Here is a 21303-nt window from a genome sequence, read left to right on the forward strand (position 1 = left end):
ATCTGCCCTTCTCCTCGCTGGATGCGAAGCTGCCTCCTTTCTCTTGTTCAACTCAGCTGTCTGTTTTTCTATTTCTCGGGCAGTTCGTGCGAGCCTATATTGATAAGCTTGCAGTTCTTGAGCTGTAGCTGTTGTCGTCATTGGCTCCGAACCATCTAGGGCTTTTGCCGCTCTATCCCAGGCTGCTTGTGGAAGTTGGACTCTGACGCGTGGTGTGGGCCCGACATATTTAGTGCCCATACCTCTCCTTAGATCTGAGGGATCGACAAAAGGATTACCCAATTCGTCGAAAGCCTCCGATGTTTCCTCTTGATTTTCGATAGCATAAATCTGATGATATTTGGTACTCAGATCTATGTTGGGTTTGGTGACATCATTGTTGAGATTGATGAAGACCTTGCCCATTGTGATGGATTTGTCGATGAAGTCGTAACCGTCGACATCGCTTGAGCCATCGCTTATATATGAGTCCGCTGGATGACTCAAACGATGTGTCACCGAAGATCTTGGCGAGTTTCTCTCTTGTTCGATGCTTACGTAACGTGTTGCCGAAGTTTCTTCTTCGACTCGGTTGACGATGCATAGCTTGAAAAATCGAGAATCGACCGCCGACGATCCCGACGAAATCGGAATTTCGACACGATACGATCCTTCCTTCTCGACGCGAAAGTGGAACCTTCCGAACGTCATCTCCAAGGGCTCCGCCGGATACGCATATGCATCCAAACGGGAGGGTGGGTGAGGAACAAAATCAACAAGACCAGCAGCGATCCGTTTACCTCGATCCATAGTGTTGCTTCCGGTTGACGATGTCGAAGATCTTGAACGTGCCATCGAGATCAGATCCTTACGCCTCTAATTCCCACGGACGGCGCCAATTGACAAGGGATTAACTTATCAATGCCTATGGATTGTAGGCTAGGGTTTAGTTAGAAGTAGAGGGCAAGTAGATCTCGAAGGTTTCAGCCGAAAAGTACTCGACGAATATGAAAACTAGGGTTTGCAGACAATGATTCGATTCTTCGTCCCTCGACTCCCCTTTATATAGGAGGTGGAGCCGAGGGATTCGTGCTATACAAGATTACAGAGTCCGGGACGGTTTCTAACTCATCCCGCCAGATTACAAATAACACGTCCTATTACAACTCTATCTTTTCCTTAAATACATCTTGGGCTCCCGAATCTTCTTATTCTTCGGGTAGTGGGCCTTCAATAAACCCCGGGTACTATATTCGGCAGGCCCATTTGGGATGCCTATGTCACCGGCCACTCAAGGGGGGCGGCCAGCTTGTGGTCTTGGGGTGGCCGGCCCCCTCCCTTGGCCCCTCATTATATAGGTGGATCCCCAAGTGTTGGTGTCCAAGTCTTCGAATAAGACCCGAACCAAAAACCTTCCATAAGAGGGGAAACCTAGCCCAACTAGGACTCCCACCAAAAGGTGGGATTTCCACCTCCCATGTGGGGGTGGCCGGCCCCCTAAGGGGAGTCCACTTGGGACTCCTCCCCACCTAGGGCTGGCCGGCCATGGAGGTGGAGTCCCATGTGGACTCCACCTTCCTTGGTGGTTTCTTCCGGACTTTTCTAGAACCTTCTAGAACCTTCCATAGAACCTTCCGCGACATTTTAATTCACATAAAATGACATCCTATATATGAATCTTATTCTCCGGACCATTCCGGAACTCCTCGTGATGTCCGGGATCTCATCCGGGACTCCGAACAAATATTCGAACTCCATTCCATATTCAAGTACTACCATTTCAACATCCAACTTTAAGTGTGTCACCCTACGGTTCGTGAACTATGCGGACATGGTTGAGTACTCACTCCGACCAATAACCAATAGCGGGATCCGGAGATCCATAATGGCTCCCACATATTCAACGATGACTTTAGTGATCGAATGAACCATTCACATACGATACCAATTCCCTTTGTCACGCGATATTTTACTTGTCCGAGGTTTGATCTTCGGTATCACTCTATACCTTGTTCAACCTCGTCTCCAGACAAGTACTCTTTACTCGTACCGTGGTATGTGGTCTCTTATGAACTCATTCATATGCTTGCAAGACATTAGACGACATTCCACCGAGAGGGCCCGGAGTATATCTATCCGTCATCGGGATGGACAAATCCCACTCGTTGATCCATATGCCTCAACTCATACTTTCCGGATACTTAATCCCACCTTTATAGCCACCCATTTACGCAGTGGTGTTTGGTGTAATCAAAGTACCTTTCCGGTATAAGTGATTTACATGATCTCATGGTCATAAGGACTAGGTAACTATGTATCGAAAGCTTATAGCAAATAACTTAATGACGAGATCTTATGCTACGCTTAATTGGGTGTGTCCATTACATCATTCATATAATGATATAACCTTGTTATTAATAACATCCAATGTTCATGATTATGAAACTAATCATCCATTAATCAACAAGCTAGTTTAAGAGGCATACTAGGGACTTCTTGTTTGTCTACATATCACACATGTACTAATGTTTCGGTTAATACAATTATAGCATGATATATAAACATTTACCATAAACATAAAGATATAAATAATAACCACTTTATTATTGCCTCTAGGGCATATCTCCTTCACGACCGGCCCTGGGGCTGCCGGCTCACTGTCGGGCACTGATGTTAGTGCCTGGCAGGATCAATGTTGATGCTAGCTTGGAACTGCCGAGGTATTGGCCAACCTCGGACAGTTCAGGAGTTGATCCGTTTGGTGCGGAAGTTTGGCCCCAGTCTTGTCTTCATTTCTGAAACAAGACAGAATAAAGGAATAATTAAGGGTTTGTGCTGGCGTCTAGGGCTGAAGCATTGCTTCCCTGTATGTGCTGATGGAAAGGGAGGGGGTGTGGTTCTCTACTGGAAAGAAGAGGTTAATGTTACTCTTCTGAGTTTCAGTCTGCACCATATTGATGTCAGAATTTGTGATCACACTGGCTTGAACTGGAGGAGCACCTTTGTATATGGTGAACCAAAAGCCCAAGACAGACCAGAAATGTGGAAATTGTTAAGGAGAATTAAAAAGGATGTAAAAGAACCTTGGGTTATGCTGGGAGACTTCAATGAAGCTATGTGGTAGCATGAACATTTGTCTAGTACCAAAAGAAACGAAAGACAAATGGAAAATTTCCGTGAAGTCTTATCTGATTTCAATCTTCATGACCTTGGTTTCACTGGTCTTCCATGGACGTACAACAACAAGCAAAAAGGAAGGAATAATGTCAGAGTGAGGTTGGACAGAGCAGTTGCTTGCCCGGGTTGGACTGATGCCTTTCCTCACGCTCAACTCAAGCATCTAATCTCATCCAGATCAGATCATTGTCCAATCCTCCTAAACTGCAATACGGATATCAAGCGGGGAAAAAAGAAAAGAAATACTACTCGATACGAGATGATGTGGGAAAGAGAAGAATCTCTGGTAGAAGAAATCAACATTGCATGGAATGGGCATGCCAATGCATCCTGCCTTCAAGATATAAATATCAAGCTAAAGGCCACCATGACTGCTTTGAATAGCTGGAGTAGTCTAAAGTTTGGCTCTGTTACTAAGGAGATAAATGAGCTAAAAAAGCGTCTAGAATCTATTCAATCTAGTAACCAGAAGGTGTTCAATGAGGAGGTTTTGTCACTTAACAAAAGGCTTGACGAGTTACTCTTAAGAGAGGAAATCATGTGGAAACAAAGGTCGAGAATCACTTGGATAAAACTTGGAGATCAGAACACCAAGTTTTTTCATAGGAAAGCATCTTGGAGACAGAAAAAGAAGAAAATAAATTCTTTACAGAATGCTGATGGGATTGTGGTCGACAATCAAAGTGAGCTTGAAAACATGGCAAAAAATTACTTTGAAGGTATGTATAAAAAAGAAGAGTACATCTTTCCTGAGATGATCGAAGAACTTTTTGAGCATAAGGTGGACCATGATATGAACAAACACCTTATTCGCGATTTCACAGATGATGAGATTGGAGATGCCCTATTCCAAATCGGGCCTCTCAAAGCACCTGGTGCTGATGGATTCCCTGCGAGATTCTTCCAAAGAAATTGGGGAATTCTCAAAAAAGAGATCACTGATGCGGTTAGACGTTTCTTCAAAGAAGGATTGATGCCAGAAGATATAAATGAAACCATCATTGTTCTCATCCAGAAAAACAATGACCCTAGCTCTCTCAAGGACTACAGACCTATTGCTCTTTGCAACGTTCTATATAAAATTGTTGCAAAGTGTATTGCCAATAGACTAAGACCCCTTCTGGACAAGCTAATCAGTGAATACCAGAGTGCATACATTCCAGGCAGACTCATAACTGATAATGCTCTAATAGCCTTTGAGTGTTTTCACAGTATACAAAAGAGGAAAAAAATAAATGGAGGCTTCTGTGCTTATAAACTAGATCTTACCAAGGCTTATGAGAGAGTGGACTGGAGTTACTTAAAAATGGTCCTTGCAAAATTAGGCTTTCATCCTTTGTTTGTGAGATGGATTATGGATTGCATCACTTCCGTGCAATACAAAATTAACATAAATGGAGAACTTACTAATGGTTTTAAACCTACAAGAGGCATCCGTCAGGGAGACCCGCTATCACCATATCTGTTCCTGTTTGTTGGGGAAGGCCTATCAAAGGTGCTGCAAAGAGCAGTATATCTCGAAGAACTTCATGATCTGAAGATTTGCAGAAGAGCTCCGGGTATTTCTCATCTGCTGTTTGCTGATGACAGTCTACTTTTCTTTGAAGCTAATCCTGCTCAAGCTAGTATCATTAAAGCTGCTACGTGTATTTTTGAAATGGGTACTGGGCAGCTAATTAACCCAAGCAAGTGCTCAATTTTTTTCAATGAAAACTGCCCAGCCCAAACGCAAGATAGCATCAAAACCATTCTTGAAGTAAGACACAATGCCTTTGAGGAAAAATATCTGGGCCTTCCAACCCCAGATGGCAGAATGAAAGCTGAAAGATTTCAACCCATCAAAGAAAGATTCAGTAAAAGGCTAAATGACTGGTCGGAAAAGTATGCTTCTATGGCAGCCAAAGAAGCCCTAATCAAGTCAGTTGCTCAAGCACTAACCATTTTTGCTATGGGTGTTTTCAAGCTATCTGATGGTTTTCTTAATGACTATACTAAAACGATCAGGAGATTCTGGTGGGGAGAGGAAGAGAATAAGAGGAAAGTTCACTGGGAAGTTTGGGATACTTTGACTGATCCAAAAAGCTTAGGTGGTATGGGATTTAGAGATCCAAAATGCTTCAACCAAGCTCTCTTAGCCCGCCAAGGATGGAGGCTCTTGCACCAACCAAACTCTTTATGCGCCCGCCTCCTAAAAGCAAAATATTATCCCAATGGCAATCTCCTAGACACAGTTTTCAATAAAGACAGCTCGTCCAGTTGGAAAGGAGTGGAATATGGGCTTGAGCTGCTAAAGAAAGGCATAATATGGAGAGTTGGAAATGGAAATTCCATTCGAATCTGGAGGGACAACTGGATCAGAAGAAATGGCACATTAAAGATTACAGAAAAAAAGGACAGAAGATCAAGGTTGAAAAGAGTCAACTCGCTGCTTGGAAATAGCCTCAATGGTTGGAATGAGGATCTAGTAAACTCAACTTTCTTTCCTCATGATGCCGCGGAAATCCTTAAAATCAGAGTTCCCACTATCTCCAATGATGACACTATAGCTTGGCACTATGAGAACACAGGGATATTCTCAGTCAAAAGCGCTTACCAGCTGGCCTATTCTATCAAAGCGCAAGCTCCAAATGCTTCTAGTGGCAACCCTGATGGAAACCGAATGATGTGGGACAAAATTTGGAAGGCTGATGTTCCCAATAAAATCAGAATTTTTGGCTGGCGTCTGGCTTCTGATAATCAGGCCACACAAAAAAACAAATGGCGCAGAAAGTTAGAAGTCCACAACTTCTGCAACATTTGTGGAAATGGTATTGAAGATAGCCATCATGCAACTGTTGATTGCACAAAGGCAAGAGCGTTGAGAAATAGAATGAGAGATTTCTGGAATTTACCAGAGGAAGAGAACTTCAGGAAAATAGGGGACGACTGACTGCTTATTTTACTAAATAACTCGCCAAAAGAAATGCATCAGGCTATTCTCCTCGTCCTTTGGAGATCCTGGTTCTTGAGAGACAACATTGTTCATGGAAAGGGAGAGGCTACAATTGATCAATCAGTCAGGTTTCTCCTTTCTTATATTCATATTATTAATAATCATAACCCTGCTTGTTTGTCTCTTTCAAATACTGAAGACAGAGGCAAAAAAACGGTGGAAGCCCCTCATTCCAGAGAGACGAAGAATCAAAAATCTGATAATATTAGCTGGATCGCCCCACCGCCTAACTGGATCAAAGCCAACATTGATGGATCCTTTGTTGCTAACACAGGTGCTGCATCCACGGGTGTGGTCATCAGAGATCACAATGGAAGAGTGATCATTGCATCGGGTAGTATTTTGCACCAGTGCACTAGTGCTGAAGAATCCGAAGCAATGGCATTGTTGTATGCTGCTAACACGGCTAAAGACTACCCAGGAGTTAACATCATCTTTGAATCTGATTGTGATGCTGTTATTCAAAATCAAAAGATGGGCGATGATTCAAAGACGCATCTCGAAGCATATACACTGATTTTATTCATAGTGTTTCAAATCTTAGTAACTGGAAAATTGTAAAAGCTAATAGAGCTCAGAACTATGCTGCACATGAGTGTGCCACTTATGTGCGCCGAGTGGGTGTTAGTTTAGTCTGGTTAGATTCTCTTCCGGACACAATTGCTAAAGCTTTGGCTTTAGATTGTAAACAATCACCTGACATTATTTGAATGAAGCTCTTTAGCACTCAAAAAAAAAAGAGTCAATATCAAAGGCTGCATCAACATTGATCATTAAATCACCTTTCAAAGGCTTCTTCCATCCATCCCTCCCTTTCTTTGCTTGTGGTTTCTTCATTGCAATTATATAATTCGTGGACAAAAATATAATTGATGACAAACCTGATCGAAAGGGAGTTTGAACACTCTCACTGTGTACCTTTTGCCTCCTCTCCCACCAGACAAGTTCAACAAAGCCAATGTTATCGATAATAGCTAGATGACCACCTCTCCGGATCTATCTGTCTGCATTACATCCTAGATCTTGTTCCAAATCCCAAGACATCTCCAAACTTCTCTAGCTCCATCAGAAGTGAAAATAACATGCTTAATATCCTCATAGCTGGACAAAAAAAAATCGGACAACCATCTTGGCAAGAACACCACGCCATGGGAACAAATCAGACAACCACCTTGGCAAGAAAACCACCCCATGGGATCATGCCATGAAGAACCCTCCATCCAAATATTTTAATTTTACTCGAAATTTCAAGGTCCCGTAGCTTTTCCCTAACAAGATTGTTTACACCCTCGACGATGTCCGCATTTCTCTCACGTATTCAAAACCTTTAGTCTCGTTGACAATGATACCCTAATTTGAATGTATACATGCCCGTCCTAGTGTGGTGCCATGCAACAAAATCATCCTATCTGGAGTTAGGGGAATCTGAAGTATGCGATGGGCATCCACCAGCCAAAATAACTCATTAATAAGTTCTTCATCCCACTAATCATCTATAGGATTGATCAAACCGTTCACACTATTAACCATAATGGATCCCTTTGGTGTAATTACTTTCGAGTTGTGACTTGATGGGATCCAGTTGTCTTCCCAAATATTAATTGGGTACCATCTCCTACTCTCCAAATGCATGCTTTCTTAAAGCATTCCAGATCCACCAAAATGCTTTGCCATGTATAAGAACTACCATTCATCATTTTTGCACAAAGCAGTCGGCCATCAGGGTAATATTTTGCTCGCAAAACCCTTGCACATAGAGATTCCGGCTCACTAAGAAGCCTCCATAATTTTTTTGCTAGCATAGCCATGTTAAAACAATGTAGATCTATAAAACCCTTTTCTCCACTCTTCTTCGGTATGCATAACTTTCACCACGTTTTCCAATGCATATGTTTGCGCTCTTCCTCGTCACCCCACACCAGAATTGAGAGAGGGCATCTGATATTCCCTTACAAATCTTTTTCGAAATTTTGAAAACCATCATAGCGAAAAGTGGTATAGCTTGAGCAACAACCTTTATTTAAATTTCTTTACCCCTCATACTTAGCATTTTCTCTTTCCATCCACTAATCCTTGCGATAACTCTATCAATCAAGTGTCGAAAGCAATCACATGTATCCATCCCTATCATCGCGGGCAGTCCTAGATATTTATCATACAAAGACTCCGTCATGATGTTTAAAATCTGACAAACCTCACCAAAAATGACTTTGGCACATGAGCACCAGTGCTCCCGGTTTTTAGAAAAAACATACTTCTGAGATTCAAAAAAATCTGAGCTTAAATCTACACGTACATAGAAGTTTTCTGAATTTGCTGTAAAAAATTCGAAAGAAAATATATTGTATTATGAATTATATAAAAAAGAAAAATTTCTGACAAAAAATCCATATACAGCTATAAATTTGTTTTTTTACTGTAGCTCAAAATACAACATAATTTCTTTTAAAATTTTGCACGAGTATTCATGACATGCGCGTATGTATTCATGGAACAAGCTTTCTAATTTTTTGAAACATAGAAATACAATTTTTGAATATTTCAAAAACTGGGAGTGCTCATCTGCACCAAATCTGCGTCCCAAACCTCAGCTCTATTCTCAACCAAAGTATTTGTACTAAAAATACTGGATTTCCCTTCACAGATTTTCTGACCCGAACTTGCACAATCCAGTATCTCTTTGAGCTATATTGCATTTTCCCTACCTGCCTGCATAAGAATCAAAGAGTCATCTGCCAATAAAAGGTGAGATCTGCATCACGACACACACAAACTACACTCGCTCTTAGTCGTCCTGAAGCTGCTGATCCGGTTCATATGATCCGAGCAAATAACTGTAGTGTCACGAGTGCAGAACAGTAATAGTACGAAGCCACGATCGATATCCCCAAGGAACGCCAACCAGCACCCTTCCACGCCTCCTTGTTCACGTGCAAAGGCAAATGTGAAATACCGTTCACGGGCTCAAACAAGACTCGTAAATAAAATGCCTCGACGGTCTCGCTAATGCGTGCACTGTCCGAATCGAGACATCAATGGGCAATCGAAGCAAACAAGCGGCGATGAGCCGCCGGACCAGTCGCGCCGATCAGCGGCAGCCGCCGGCTCGTTCCGCCTTCGTGTCGAACAACCCGATCTTCTTCTGCGAAGACGAGTCGATGACTCGGCTCAAACCGGCCGACCTGCACCGCCGCCACGCGGAGCCCGGCGCCGTGCACGCGCTCGTCCTCGACGACGTGCCGGCTGCCGTCGGCAAGCCGCTGCCGCTGCCACTGCCGCCGAGCAGGATGCAGAAGCATATCCCGGCAGGCTCGCGCGCAGCAGGTTCGACGCTCGTGATGAGCAAGCACGGAAGCGGCTGGGTCCTGATGAGGAGGGTGCCCCGTGACGACCCGTTCCTCGCCGCCTACCTGGCCTGCTCCAAGAGCGGCGGCGGCAAGGTCGATGCCGAGCCGGCGAAGCGCCCGCAAAATAGGAATAACATCAGAGGCGATGCTGTCCAGGGGTGCGGCATTTGGGGCGGTTGGGCGGCCGGCGCGAAGTACGCCGCCGGAGCGATGTCGTGCAAGTACGGCTGCGACGTTGCCCGTCCTGCTGCCGTGGTGCAGGACCCCGCGGTGCCCAGGCTGCACCTGTCGCGGCAGCTGGTGGTGATCCCGGCGAGGAAGAGGGCCCTGGCACGGGGACGAGCGCAGGAATGAGGGAGGGTGCCGTACTGCCGTACGTACGTGTTTCTAGTGCTGTGCGGTGCAAACCACGTATATCGCCGGTGTAACGATGATGCGGTTGTCGTCGTTTATTTGCAGTGTGTAAAATCGTGCAGCAGCATGTACATAACTGTGCTACTTCATCCTGAAAGTATTTGGAATTAAAATGTGTCTGAATTTATTTATATAAGAGTGAATTCCACTTTTTACCTTCAAAGATTGACTTTGTGCCACTTTTTACCTAATTTAACAAAACATCCTCAAAACTACGTATACCGAGCAAAACAGTGATGTTCAAAAGTAATTCTTCTACATTGCTCCATGTCATTAATATGCATGGTTTGCACCGCACAGCACTAGAAAAAGGTAAAAAATGAAAGAAAGTATGCTAAATGGGGTAGTTTTGAGGATTTTTTTTGTTAAATTGGGTAAAAAGTGGCACATAATTGATCTTAGGGGGTAAAAAGTGGAATTCACTCTTATATTAATAATAATTAATATGAATCGGAGAGAGTAATAATCAGATATGTATTATGAAACAAAATGAGTGCAGCATGATTGATTCATGTCACACACTCACACATGTAAACTATTAAAGGGTAGTAAGTAGTAAGGGTGTGTACAATGCAAGATCCATAGAAAAGGCCTTTTGAAAAATAAACTGACTTTTAGCTAAACATCGGTGCTTATTTATACTAGAGAGATGTCAAATTAGACATTTCTTTTCTATAAATATAATCACCATTGAATAAGAAAATGCTACGGGGGTCTGAAATAACCACATGCTAAAAAACTTTTACGGCGCCATTGATCGCGTTTTACACTTTGTTGTTAGGGTCCTCTTTGCAAAATCCATGGACTGGATTGTAATCTTCGTTTCTTTGAGTCCTGAGTTGTACTTTACTCTTTGATCTAATGCAGCTCTAAATGTTCAAAAAAAAAAAAACTTTTACGGCGCCTGATTTATCTTTTTTTCTTTGGCACCGCTCAATGAACTGCTTCACTAGAGGCCAAAAGAATCAGACGCAGAAATGAACGATTCACCATCCGCTAAAAATACAGCGTCGCAAACAAGTTTCAGTGCAAACTTCGATTAAACGCAGATCAAACAGATATAAATGCGATAAACTAAAACAGTGAAATGCGATAATCTAAAACTAAACATCTAGTCGTCGAACTCGATATCGGAGTCCGACGAACTCGACGCGGTGGACGAAAACAGGTCGAGCCACCGAGGATCGTCGTTTTTGATGGTGGCCTTCCATCTGCGTCAGGATGAACGCCTTGCATGCTCGCATCGCCTGCCTCACCGCCTTGTGCTCGACTCGCTGTTGTACGAAGAACTCATTATTGTTGATGACTTCTGGGGGAAGTTCTCGCTCCATGCTGCCATGGTGCGCTCGTCCGCCGCACCGATGGCGAGCCGACGGTGGCGCGCTAGCGGTGGCGCTGCATTTCCTCGTTGGTGACAAGGCGCGGTAGGGGAGCCAACATCTCCGCTTGGGCGGCGGAGTTGACGTCGTGGAAGTTGAGGTCACGACGCGGATGGCCGAGCCGCCGAGATCCGCACCGCCGGCTACCGCGTGACGCTCGGGGCATTCGATACTATGCATTCGAGTGCTCGAGCGTCAGGCGGTAGCCGGTGCGGATCTCGGCATAGAAGTTGCCCGCCGGCCTGGCGCCCACGCCATGGAAGCCAGAGGAGTTGTGATGCGGAGGCATGTCGGCGTGGAGGGGAGAACTTGGAGCGGCGCGCTTCGGCGGTGGAGCGGTGTGGTGGTTGGTGTACGCCCTCCCTCTTTTTATCCCGCATGAGAGTTGGTGCGGTAAATTGAGCGTGCGCTTTGCCGCCTTTTGCCACGCGCAACAAATAATTTCACGCGCGCTCTATTTTTGCGTGTCTACTGAACCGTTTCGACCATCCGCCCACGCTAAATTTACCATTTTTTCGCGCGGGTACTGCGCATGAAGCATCTTCTGCATATTTGTACATGACCTAATGCTCAAGGTCTTTTTTTTCTTTTTTTTGCTGGTTGACATTGGTAAAATCCTTGACAGCGTTAGTTTTGTTTTTAGGTTAACCAGAGCCAAAAAATAAATATGGGAATCTTTTTTTTAGAGAAAAAAAATAAAAAAATAAATGGGAATCAACGGAGTCATTTTGTAGCCTTGCGTCATGGTTTTTTTTTCCTTGACCAAGCCCAGCAAATATTACCACCCAAGGCCCAACTGGACTCTATTCCAAGTTTCCAACCCGCCTAACAGCCCTAGATCTGCTTGGTTCGGTTTGATCTAAGCTGCTTCTTCTTCTCGCAGAAATTAATCAGGAACCTAGATCTCCGATGAGCACCCGCCGCCAATTTGTCAACGTACTGGTATCGGGCAGCAGGAAACTCATGTACACGCTGCGGCGCTTCGACCTGAGTCGCAACCAGTTCTTCCATCCAACGGCAGAGGCAGCAGCCGCACATGCCAAAGCGCTGCCGAAAGTGCTGCCTACATGGCCGCCCACGCAGACGAAGACGGACACAAAGTCGGCGGCAGCCAAGAAGAAGAAGTGGCTGGTCAGGCCGCCGCCGGCCTTGGTCAACATGAAGCCGTCGATCTGCTCGGCGAACCCCGAGAGCAAATTCAAGATGCACTGCTATCCTCTCACGGAAACGAAGCTCTTCTTCGCCGACAGCTCCGAGCGAATCTTTCGCTTCGACGCCGACACCAGCTGCTTCACCACCATGCCTAGCCTGCACACCCGCAAGCGTTCCCCGTTGGCCCTCTCCGTCCCCACGAATCCCCCGACCACGCCCATCGGACGCGAAGATGCAGGCGAAGGCGGATGCCTCTACATCATCGATGAGACGCTCAGGCCCGGCGACAAGCATGGCGTCCAGTTCGAGGCCATCGTGTACCGCGACAACTGCCTCAACCTCTACATCGGCAACGCCTGGCACTGCGACGCCCTGCCGCTGCCGCCTTACGTCAGCAGTCCGGCTTACGAGCCTGCCCCCATCTGCTCCTACGCCCTGGTCGGCGGCGACACCATCTGTATCTCCACCATGGGCATCGGCACCTACTGCTTCAACACTGTGTACCGCGAGTGGTACAAGGCTGGCGACTGGATGATGCCCTTCCATGGCAAGGCCGAGTATGACCCGGAGCTCGGCCTCTGGTTCGGCGTCTCTGCCGCCAACTTCCACCTCCCTTGTGCCGCCGACATCTCTGGTGTAGTAAAAGGGGAGGAACCGCCGCCGGAGCAAACGCAGATTTGGACAGACATTGACGTGCCAAAGGGGTGGCACCCGCGCCCTAGCCACCGCACCCAAGTCGCTAGCCTCGGCTCCAGCAGGTTCTGCATCGCCGAATTCTTCCATACTTTGGCATCTGACGGCCCGTTCGACCCCCCGCACCCTGATGAGACATTTGCCGTCTTCACCGGCGTGGAGGTAGCGTTGCCCCCCGATGGAAATGGGAATGCCAAATGCGCTACTATGATGAAGCACAAGTCGGTAACTTGCAGGACTCACGTCGCCAACATCATCCACTCGGTGTTCTGATTTATTATTCGGCATATATAGCACGCTCTCAGGCCAACTCTACCTGCTTTATACTTTTTTCTTCATGTACTCTAGTATCTGTTGCGAGAGACCGTATGTATGTTGGGACTTAATTTTATATATAGCACTGCTGCTCTATATTTGAATAATCTCGGGGCACGGAGCCTATGTATGAGACTAGTGTAGTATGAATTGTCCCTGATGTTATTGTGGAGCATATGCAGCTTGTATCAAATTTGCCGCCGAGCAACTAATTGAGACACCTGTTTGATGAGAAGTATATATGAACTGTGCTATTGTTAAGTGCTACGAAGAAAAATAAATTGTATATGGGACTGCTGGTATACTCCATCGTTTTCTGACATAGCAGAGGCTAATTTTTCAAATCAGGTTTATCTTACCGGCAAATATTATTTTGGTGAGTTACTTAAGTACTTTTTACTTGAGTAGTAGAGTTTTCATGTGGAACTTATTTGCTGATTCCTTTACAATATGCAGGGTTTTGATGTCTTGTATAGATTCAGTTACATTTTCTACCTCCCTTCTATCGGTATAATGTCTTGTCTGTTGCATCAATGTTCATGATATTGACATATCAATCTCTAAACACTTGCTTTGTATGGCAATGCCAAAATGCAGTGCGGTGTTATAAATAGTACAAGTTTATAACTAAACCTGAGGATGGGTTGAGAACTAAACCATACCTCCACTGAACCCACGTGAGCAATCTCGAACCTAAACAAACCACATTTAATATATTAGTGGAATGCCCGTGCATTGTCGTGACTCTTTACTAGATGCCTAGTGAACACATTTTACACATGTAAAAAATGCATGCAAATATTTAAGTATATTGATGTTTAATTTTTTCAAAAGGTTTACTACGCAATTTAATAAAATGTGCATAAAAGGCAGGAACATACAACATCCGGAATGTTGGCCCTCATCTTCTAAGTTATCCACCCTTGACACGCTTAAGTTATCATCATACAACATCATGAATGTTGGCGTCAACTTCATTTGCATAGTACCTGAGCATGTGAAAGGACACATATGCCGCCTAGAGGGGGTGAATAGGCGGTTAATTTTTTTTCTTAGATGGGCTTAACAAATACGGAATAAAACTAGTGTTTACTTTGTCAAGCTCAAAACTTATATACTATTGTTCACCTATGTGCACCAACAACTTATGCTAAACAAGATAAGAAAATATGTGATAGCAAGATATATACTCCCTCTGTTCCATTCTATAGTGCCTATAGTTTTTTGGCACAGAAATTAGCGCAAGAGTATTTTTTACACAAGACCCCTAGCTGAACGATTTTAGATCAACGTAAAATTTGGGAAATCCATATCTTCCTAACTTACCATAATAAATTTGGGAGCTGAACGATTTGGGAGCTGAACGGGGAGGGGGTAATTGAAAAAAAGCTAAGCTACAACCTTATATTCCGAAACAAATACCAAAAATCTATAGGCACTATAGAAAGGAACGGAGGGAGTATAACTTTAAGCACGAAAGCTATCACAAAGTAAAGTTCATAAGTAAAGAGCTCAGGTATAGAGATAATGAGGCACGTGGGAGACGATGATTTATCATGAAGTTCACACTCTTGTGAGTGCTAATCTCCACTGGAGAGGTGCGGTGGGTTAGTGCTCCCGAATGCCACAAGAGGCCTCACCTTGAAGTGTGGTTGCTCGATGCACAATAACGCCACAAAGGTCTCACCCAAAGATGCGGTAGTCACACCACACACCGAGCGCCACAAAGGTCTCACCTTATTCTCCGGTGACCCTCACTGATGACCCACAAGTATATGGGGTGTATCGTAGTATCTTCGATAAGTAAGAATGTCGATCCCAACGAGGAGCAGAAGGTGTTGACAGGCAGTTTTGATGAAGGATTCATTGTAAATGCTCACAAACAAGTATTCAGGGGGTTTTGATGTAACAGATGAATAAAGTACGAGTAAGTAAAATGCGAGAGAAATAATTGCAGCGAGTGGCCCAATCCTTTTTAGCACAAAGGACAAGCCGGTTTGTTTACTTATAATGACCAAACGTTCTCGAGGACACACGGGATTTTAGTCTAGTGCTTTCGCTACATACAGCTGATTAATCTTCATTGTTTTGATAAGTGTTGTATGGGTGAACCTATGCTAATGTACCGCCCTTCCTAGGACTAATACATACTTGTGATTATACCCCTTGCAAGCATCCGCAACTACAAGAAAGTAATTAAGATAAATCTAACCACGGCCTTAAACTGCGAGATCCTGCGATCCCTCCTGCATCGATATACCAACGGGGGTTTAGGTTTCGTCACTCCGGCAACCCCGCAATTGGCAAACGAGTACAAGATGCATTCCCCTAGGCCCATAAATGGTGAAGTGTCGTGTAGTCGACGTTCACACGACACCACTAGAAGAATAACACCACAACTTAAATATCATAACATTGAATATTACTCAACCATAGTTCACTACTAACAATTAGACTTCACCCATGTCCTCAAGAACTAAACGAACTACTCACGAGACATCATATGGAACATGATCAGAGGTGATATGATGATGAATAACAATCTGAACATAGACCTTGGTTCAATGGTTCCACTCAATAGCATAAACAACAAGTAGAAATCGATACGGGAGAGTTTCCCCTATCAAACAATCAAGATCAAACCCAAATTGCTACAGCGGTGACGATGTCCAGCGGTGGAGATGGCGGTGATGATGGTGGAGATGATGATGATGGTGATGGAGATGATGTACAGCTCGATGGCGGTGACGATGGCGTCGATTTCCCCCTCCGGGAGGGAATTTCCCCGGCGGATTCCTGCCCGCCGGAGAGCTCTTTTCTCTCTGGTGTTCTCCGCCCCGCAAGGCGGGCTGTAACCCTTCGTGAGGATTCCTCCGTGGCTTAGGTCTTCGGGACGAAGAGTTTCGCGAAGAAAAGGAGGCGAAAGAGGCCGAGGGGCCCCACACCACATGGTGGCGCGGCCGAGCCATGGGCCACGCCACCCTATGGTGTGGGCCCACCATGGGTCCAGCTGGCTCCCCCTTCGGCTTCCTCCGTCATCCGGAAAAATAGGATTTTACGTAAAACATCCTTCCACAGTTGATCTTCCGAAATATCGCATCTGACGGTGCTTTTTCCAGCGGAATCCGGCTCCGGTGCTCGATCTCCAAATAATCATGAAACATGCAAAATAGATGAAATAACATAAGTATTGTGTCCCAATATGAAATATATCAATGAATAACGACAAATTATGATATAAAATAGTGATGCAAATTGGACGTATCAACTCCCCCAAGCTTAGACTTCGCTTGTCCCCAAGCGAAAGCGAACTCGATAAACGAGGACCACATGTTTATGGAGTGAAGAGTCGATAAATAAAATACGGACGAGAAGCATCATATTCATTCACACAAGACATTATAGTAAACAACTTCCTCATATAACTCAACTTGAAACAAGTATAAGGTAATCACAAATAAAGGTGCATAAGGAATCATAATTGGTGATGGCAAACTTTGTTCTTGGTCAGAGAACATTTAACAGATTATATTCATCTATTGAGCGGCGCTCTCATATTAAAAGCTTATGGTAAACTTGCATACTCAATCATATTAATCATTGATGACTTTCAAAGCTATATTCATTCAGGTAAAACTTGTACTAAACAAGAAAGAGTAAAAACATGATGAAGCAAATCACAATATAATAGTTTGATCACAACAACTCAAATGCTTGCTTGAGATGGAGGGAAATAGGTTTATTGACTCAACATAAAGTAAAAGACAGGCCCTTCGCGAGAGGAAGCGAGAGATTAAATCATGTGCTAGAGCTTTTCCAATTTTGAAATCATATAAAGAGAATAAAAGTAAAGTTTTGAGAGGTGTTTGTTGTTGTCAACGACTGGTAGCGGGTACTCTAACCCACTTGCCAAACAGACCTCCAAAGAGCGGCTCCCATGAAGGACGTTATCTCTACCAGCAAGGTAGCTCATCCCTCTTCTCTTTTGTTTACACATGTACTTTAGTTTATTTTAAGGATGACACTCCCCCCAACCTTTGCTTACACAAGCCATGGCTAACCGAATCCTCGGGTGCCTTCCAACAATCTCATACCATGGAGGAGTGTCTATTGCAAAATTAAGTTGCTTACTGATGAATCAGGGCAAAACATGCGAAGAGAATCATTAATGAAAGTTGATTAATTGGGGCTGGGAACCCCGTTGCCAGCTCTTATTGCAAAATTATAGGATAAGTGGATGAAGCCACTAGTCCTTTAGTGGAGGCTGCCTAACAAGGTCGAAAGATAAAACACCACATACTTCCTCATGAGCTATAAAACATTGACACAAATAAGAAGTAATAAGTTTTGAATTGTTTAAAGGTAGCACATGAAGTATTTACTTGGAATGGCGAGACAATACCATGCAATAGGTAGGTATGGTGGACACATATGGCATAGGTTTGGGTTCGGGTTTGGATGCACGAGAAGTATTCCCTCTCGGTACGGGTCTTTGGCTAGCAAGGTTAATTAGCAAGCATAAGAGTTGAGGGAAACAAACAAATATACATGTGATAGAAACAATCATGCATCTTACTTGTAAGCACAAACAGTTTTAACTTTAGAATACTAAGCTAAGACCTGATAAGAAAGATAATAATATCTTCTACATGTACTTCCTCTATTCTTCTAAAACTCAAAGTGTTGTTGCTATTGACCATTGCTAAGTTTGCCAAAACCAAATAGATTAACTCAATGCTCCCAAAGTGGTACCAATACTAAGATCAAGATCAATCATATAGTAGAAATTGCAAACTAGAATAAGGTGTGCAATGTGTAAATGATAAGACTTCTCATTAATATTCCATAACGATAACTCACACCAAGGGATACATAAACAAACTAAAGGAGAGATACTTCCATACTGCAACCCATCTCATACGATAACTTCCCTACTCATGATATGACACTACTTGATAGTAAAAAGTAAAAGGTAATGATAATGTGATACCGCGGCACTCCCCCAGCTTGGAACAAACCAAGGGGATGCCAATACCGATGATGAATTACTCCTTTGGCGATGGTGGTGATGAATTCCGACAAGCTTCTCAATAAGCTCCTGAAGCTCATCAATCCTGTATATGAGGTTGCGAATCATCTCGAATTGTGCTCGACGCGGTTAAGAAGTACTGTCGACGACGAGTCCCAACTCTTGGAGTTATTTCCCCAACCTTCGGCTTCGGGCTCCGTCTTTCTGCATTGTTAGAACGATCTATATCCCAATTGCTAGACAGTGCTGCCCTGGGAGTCCTTTCAATTTGATTATTGTAGATTAGATTGTGGAAAGGATGGTGGATGCCTGAAGAAGATGTCCTTGTAGCTAGGTAATGGCGGGAAGTCCTCCTCCGGTCCTAATCCGTGCGCTCTTCTTGGCGTTGAGCGAATTTGTCACCACTTCGACGCTTGCAATGGTGGTGCGTGAGTGCTCTTGCGGAACTTCTTCGACTTCCTCTTCATCCTCTTTTGCTTCTTCCTTGACGCTCTTGTCCTCTTCTTTCCACTCATGATCCTGATTATCTTCATCCGGAAGCTCCTTGCCCTTGTTCTTGGAGACCATGGTGCCTCTAAACTGAAAACAGATCTGACGAAACGGCTCGAAACAAAACACGTCGAGAAAACGATATACGGACCTCCGGGGGTCGGGGGATTTTATAATAAAAGTTTTCGAGAACAAACGGAAAGTACCGGATCGAACCGGAGTCGGAAAGGGGCGACGAGGCGGTGCCGGACCATAGGTCGGCGCGGGCCCAGGTCGGGGCCGCGCCGGCCTGTGGTGTCACGCCCTCGTGCGTCCTTTCCACTCCGTTTCGATCTCGTAATTTTCTTATTTTCCAAAAACAGCAAAAATAATGTTCGAAAAGTAAATCGCGAACCTTTCATTACCAGTACTGTTACCTATTCAAAGTCGAGTTCTGGCGGACTGTCAATTTGTCCCTTGATGAAAGCCTCCGGTGTTTCCACTCGAATAATATCAACATCAACATTATAAGAATCACCTGAGATATAATGCTTGAGTCTTTGTCCATTCACCACTTGCGTAGCATTGCCTTGGAGAGAGCTAATTTTAATTGCTTGTTGAACGATACACCTCCTCAACAACATATGGTCCTTCCCATTTCGAGAGTAATTTCCACGCAAAGAATGCGAGACGAGACCGATACAATAGGACTTTATCCCCAATATTAAACTCTCTTTTGATGATCCTTCTATCATGCCATTTTTTAACTTTTTCTTTAAAGAGTTTAGCATTTTCATAAGCTTCACTTCTCCATTCATCTAGAGAACTTAATTGTAGCAACCTCTTATCACCGGCAAGTTTAGGATCTTTATTTAATTCTCTAACAGCCCGATAAGCTTTATGTTCTAGTTCTAAAGGTAAATGACAAGCTTTTCCGTAAACCATTTTATAAGGTGACATTCCCATGGGGTTTTTATAAGCAGTTCTATAAGCCCATAGTGCGTCTTTCAATTTACTAGTCCAATTCTTTCTAGATTTATTAACGGTCTTTCCCAAAATAGATTTAATTTCTCTATTTGATAATTCTACTTGACCACTACTTTGAGGGTGATAAGCGGAAGCAATTCTATGATTAATACCATACCTAGCAAGAGTTTTTCTAAAACCTCCATGAATAAAATGAGAACCTCCATCGAGTCATAATATATCTAGGTACTCCAAATCTAGGAAAAATAATATCTAAAAGCATTTTTAAAGAGGTCTCACCATCAACACTTTTTGTAGGTATGGCTTCCACCCATTTAGTAACATAATCAACGGCAACAAGTATATGCGTGTTACCTTCTGAAGAGGAAAAGGTCCCATGAAGTCAAATCCCCAACAATCAAACGGTTCAATAACAAGAGTATAATTCATAGGCATTTCATTGCGTACTGGAGATATTACCAACCCTTTGACATTCATCACAAGATAAAATAAACTTCCTTGCATCTTTGAAGAGAGTTGGCCAATAAAAACCTGATTGTAGAACCTTTTGCGCGGTTCTATCTCCGGCGTGATGTCCTCCATAAGCACTGCCATGACATTTACTCAATATCTCTTGTTGTTCATATTCGGGAACACACTTTCGCATAATACCATCCACTCCTTCTTTATATAAGTGTGGGTCATCCCAGAAATAATGCCTCAAGTCATAAAAGAATTTCCTCCTCTGCTGAGCTGAAAAGGTTGGAGGCAAGTACTTGGAAACAATAAAGTTAGCATAATCAGCATACCAAGGACTGTCTCGCGAGCTCACCTTTATTACAGCAAATTGTTCATTTGGAAAACTATCATTAACAGGAACAGGATCATAAGCAATATTTTCCAATCTAGACAAATTATCGGCAACAGGATTATCAGCACCTTTCCTATCTACAATATGTAAATCAAATTCTTGCAAAAGAAGTACCCATCTAATAAGCCTCGGCTTAGCATCTTTCTTTGTCATAAGGTATCTAATTGCAGCATGATCGGTATGAATTGTAACTTTTGAATCAACAATATAAGATCTAAATTTATCACAAGCAAAGACTACGGCTAACAATTCTTTTTCGGTAGTAGCATAATTTCTTTGAGCAGCATCAAGAGTCTTGCTAGCATAATGAATAACATTTAATTTTTTATCTACTCGCTGTCCAAGAACAGCGCCTACAGACAAAATCACTAGCATCACACATAATTTCAAAAGGTAAATTCCAATCGGGAGGTTCAACTATAGGAGCGAGTTGTTAAGGCTTTCTTTAGAGTTTCAAAAGCTTCCTTACAATCATCATCAAAAACAAAAGGTACATCTTTTTGAAGAAGATTAGTAAGAGG

General features: G+C 43.6%; 1 protein-coding gene across 1 annotated transcript; it reads left to right on the top strand.

Moving 5' to 3' along the window:
* The first annotated feature begins 9210 nt into the window (after window positions 1–9210).
* Window positions 9211–9849, top strand: LOC124697318. The gene has a single exon (XM_047229926.1). It carries the CDS (start codon window positions 9211–9213, stop codon window positions 9847–9849), a length of 639 nt encoding a protein of 212 aa, XP_047085882.1.
* The last annotated feature ends 11454 nt before the right edge of the window (window positions 9850–21303 follow it).

The sequence above is a fragment of the Lolium rigidum genome, chromosome 3 (assembly GCF_022539505.1).
Source record: "Lolium rigidum isolate FL_2022 chromosome 3, APGP_CSIRO_Lrig_0.1, whole genome shotgun sequence".
Classification (NCBI taxonomy): domain Eukaryota; kingdom Viridiplantae; phylum Streptophyta; class Magnoliopsida; order Poales; family Poaceae; genus Lolium; species Lolium rigidum.

What these genes read in the sequence shown, in the direction of transcription:
- LOC124697318 (XM_047229926.1), top strand. Translation starts at nt 9,211, where the DNA reads ATGAGCCGCCGGACCAGTCGCGCCGATCAGCGGCAGCCGCCGGCTCGT.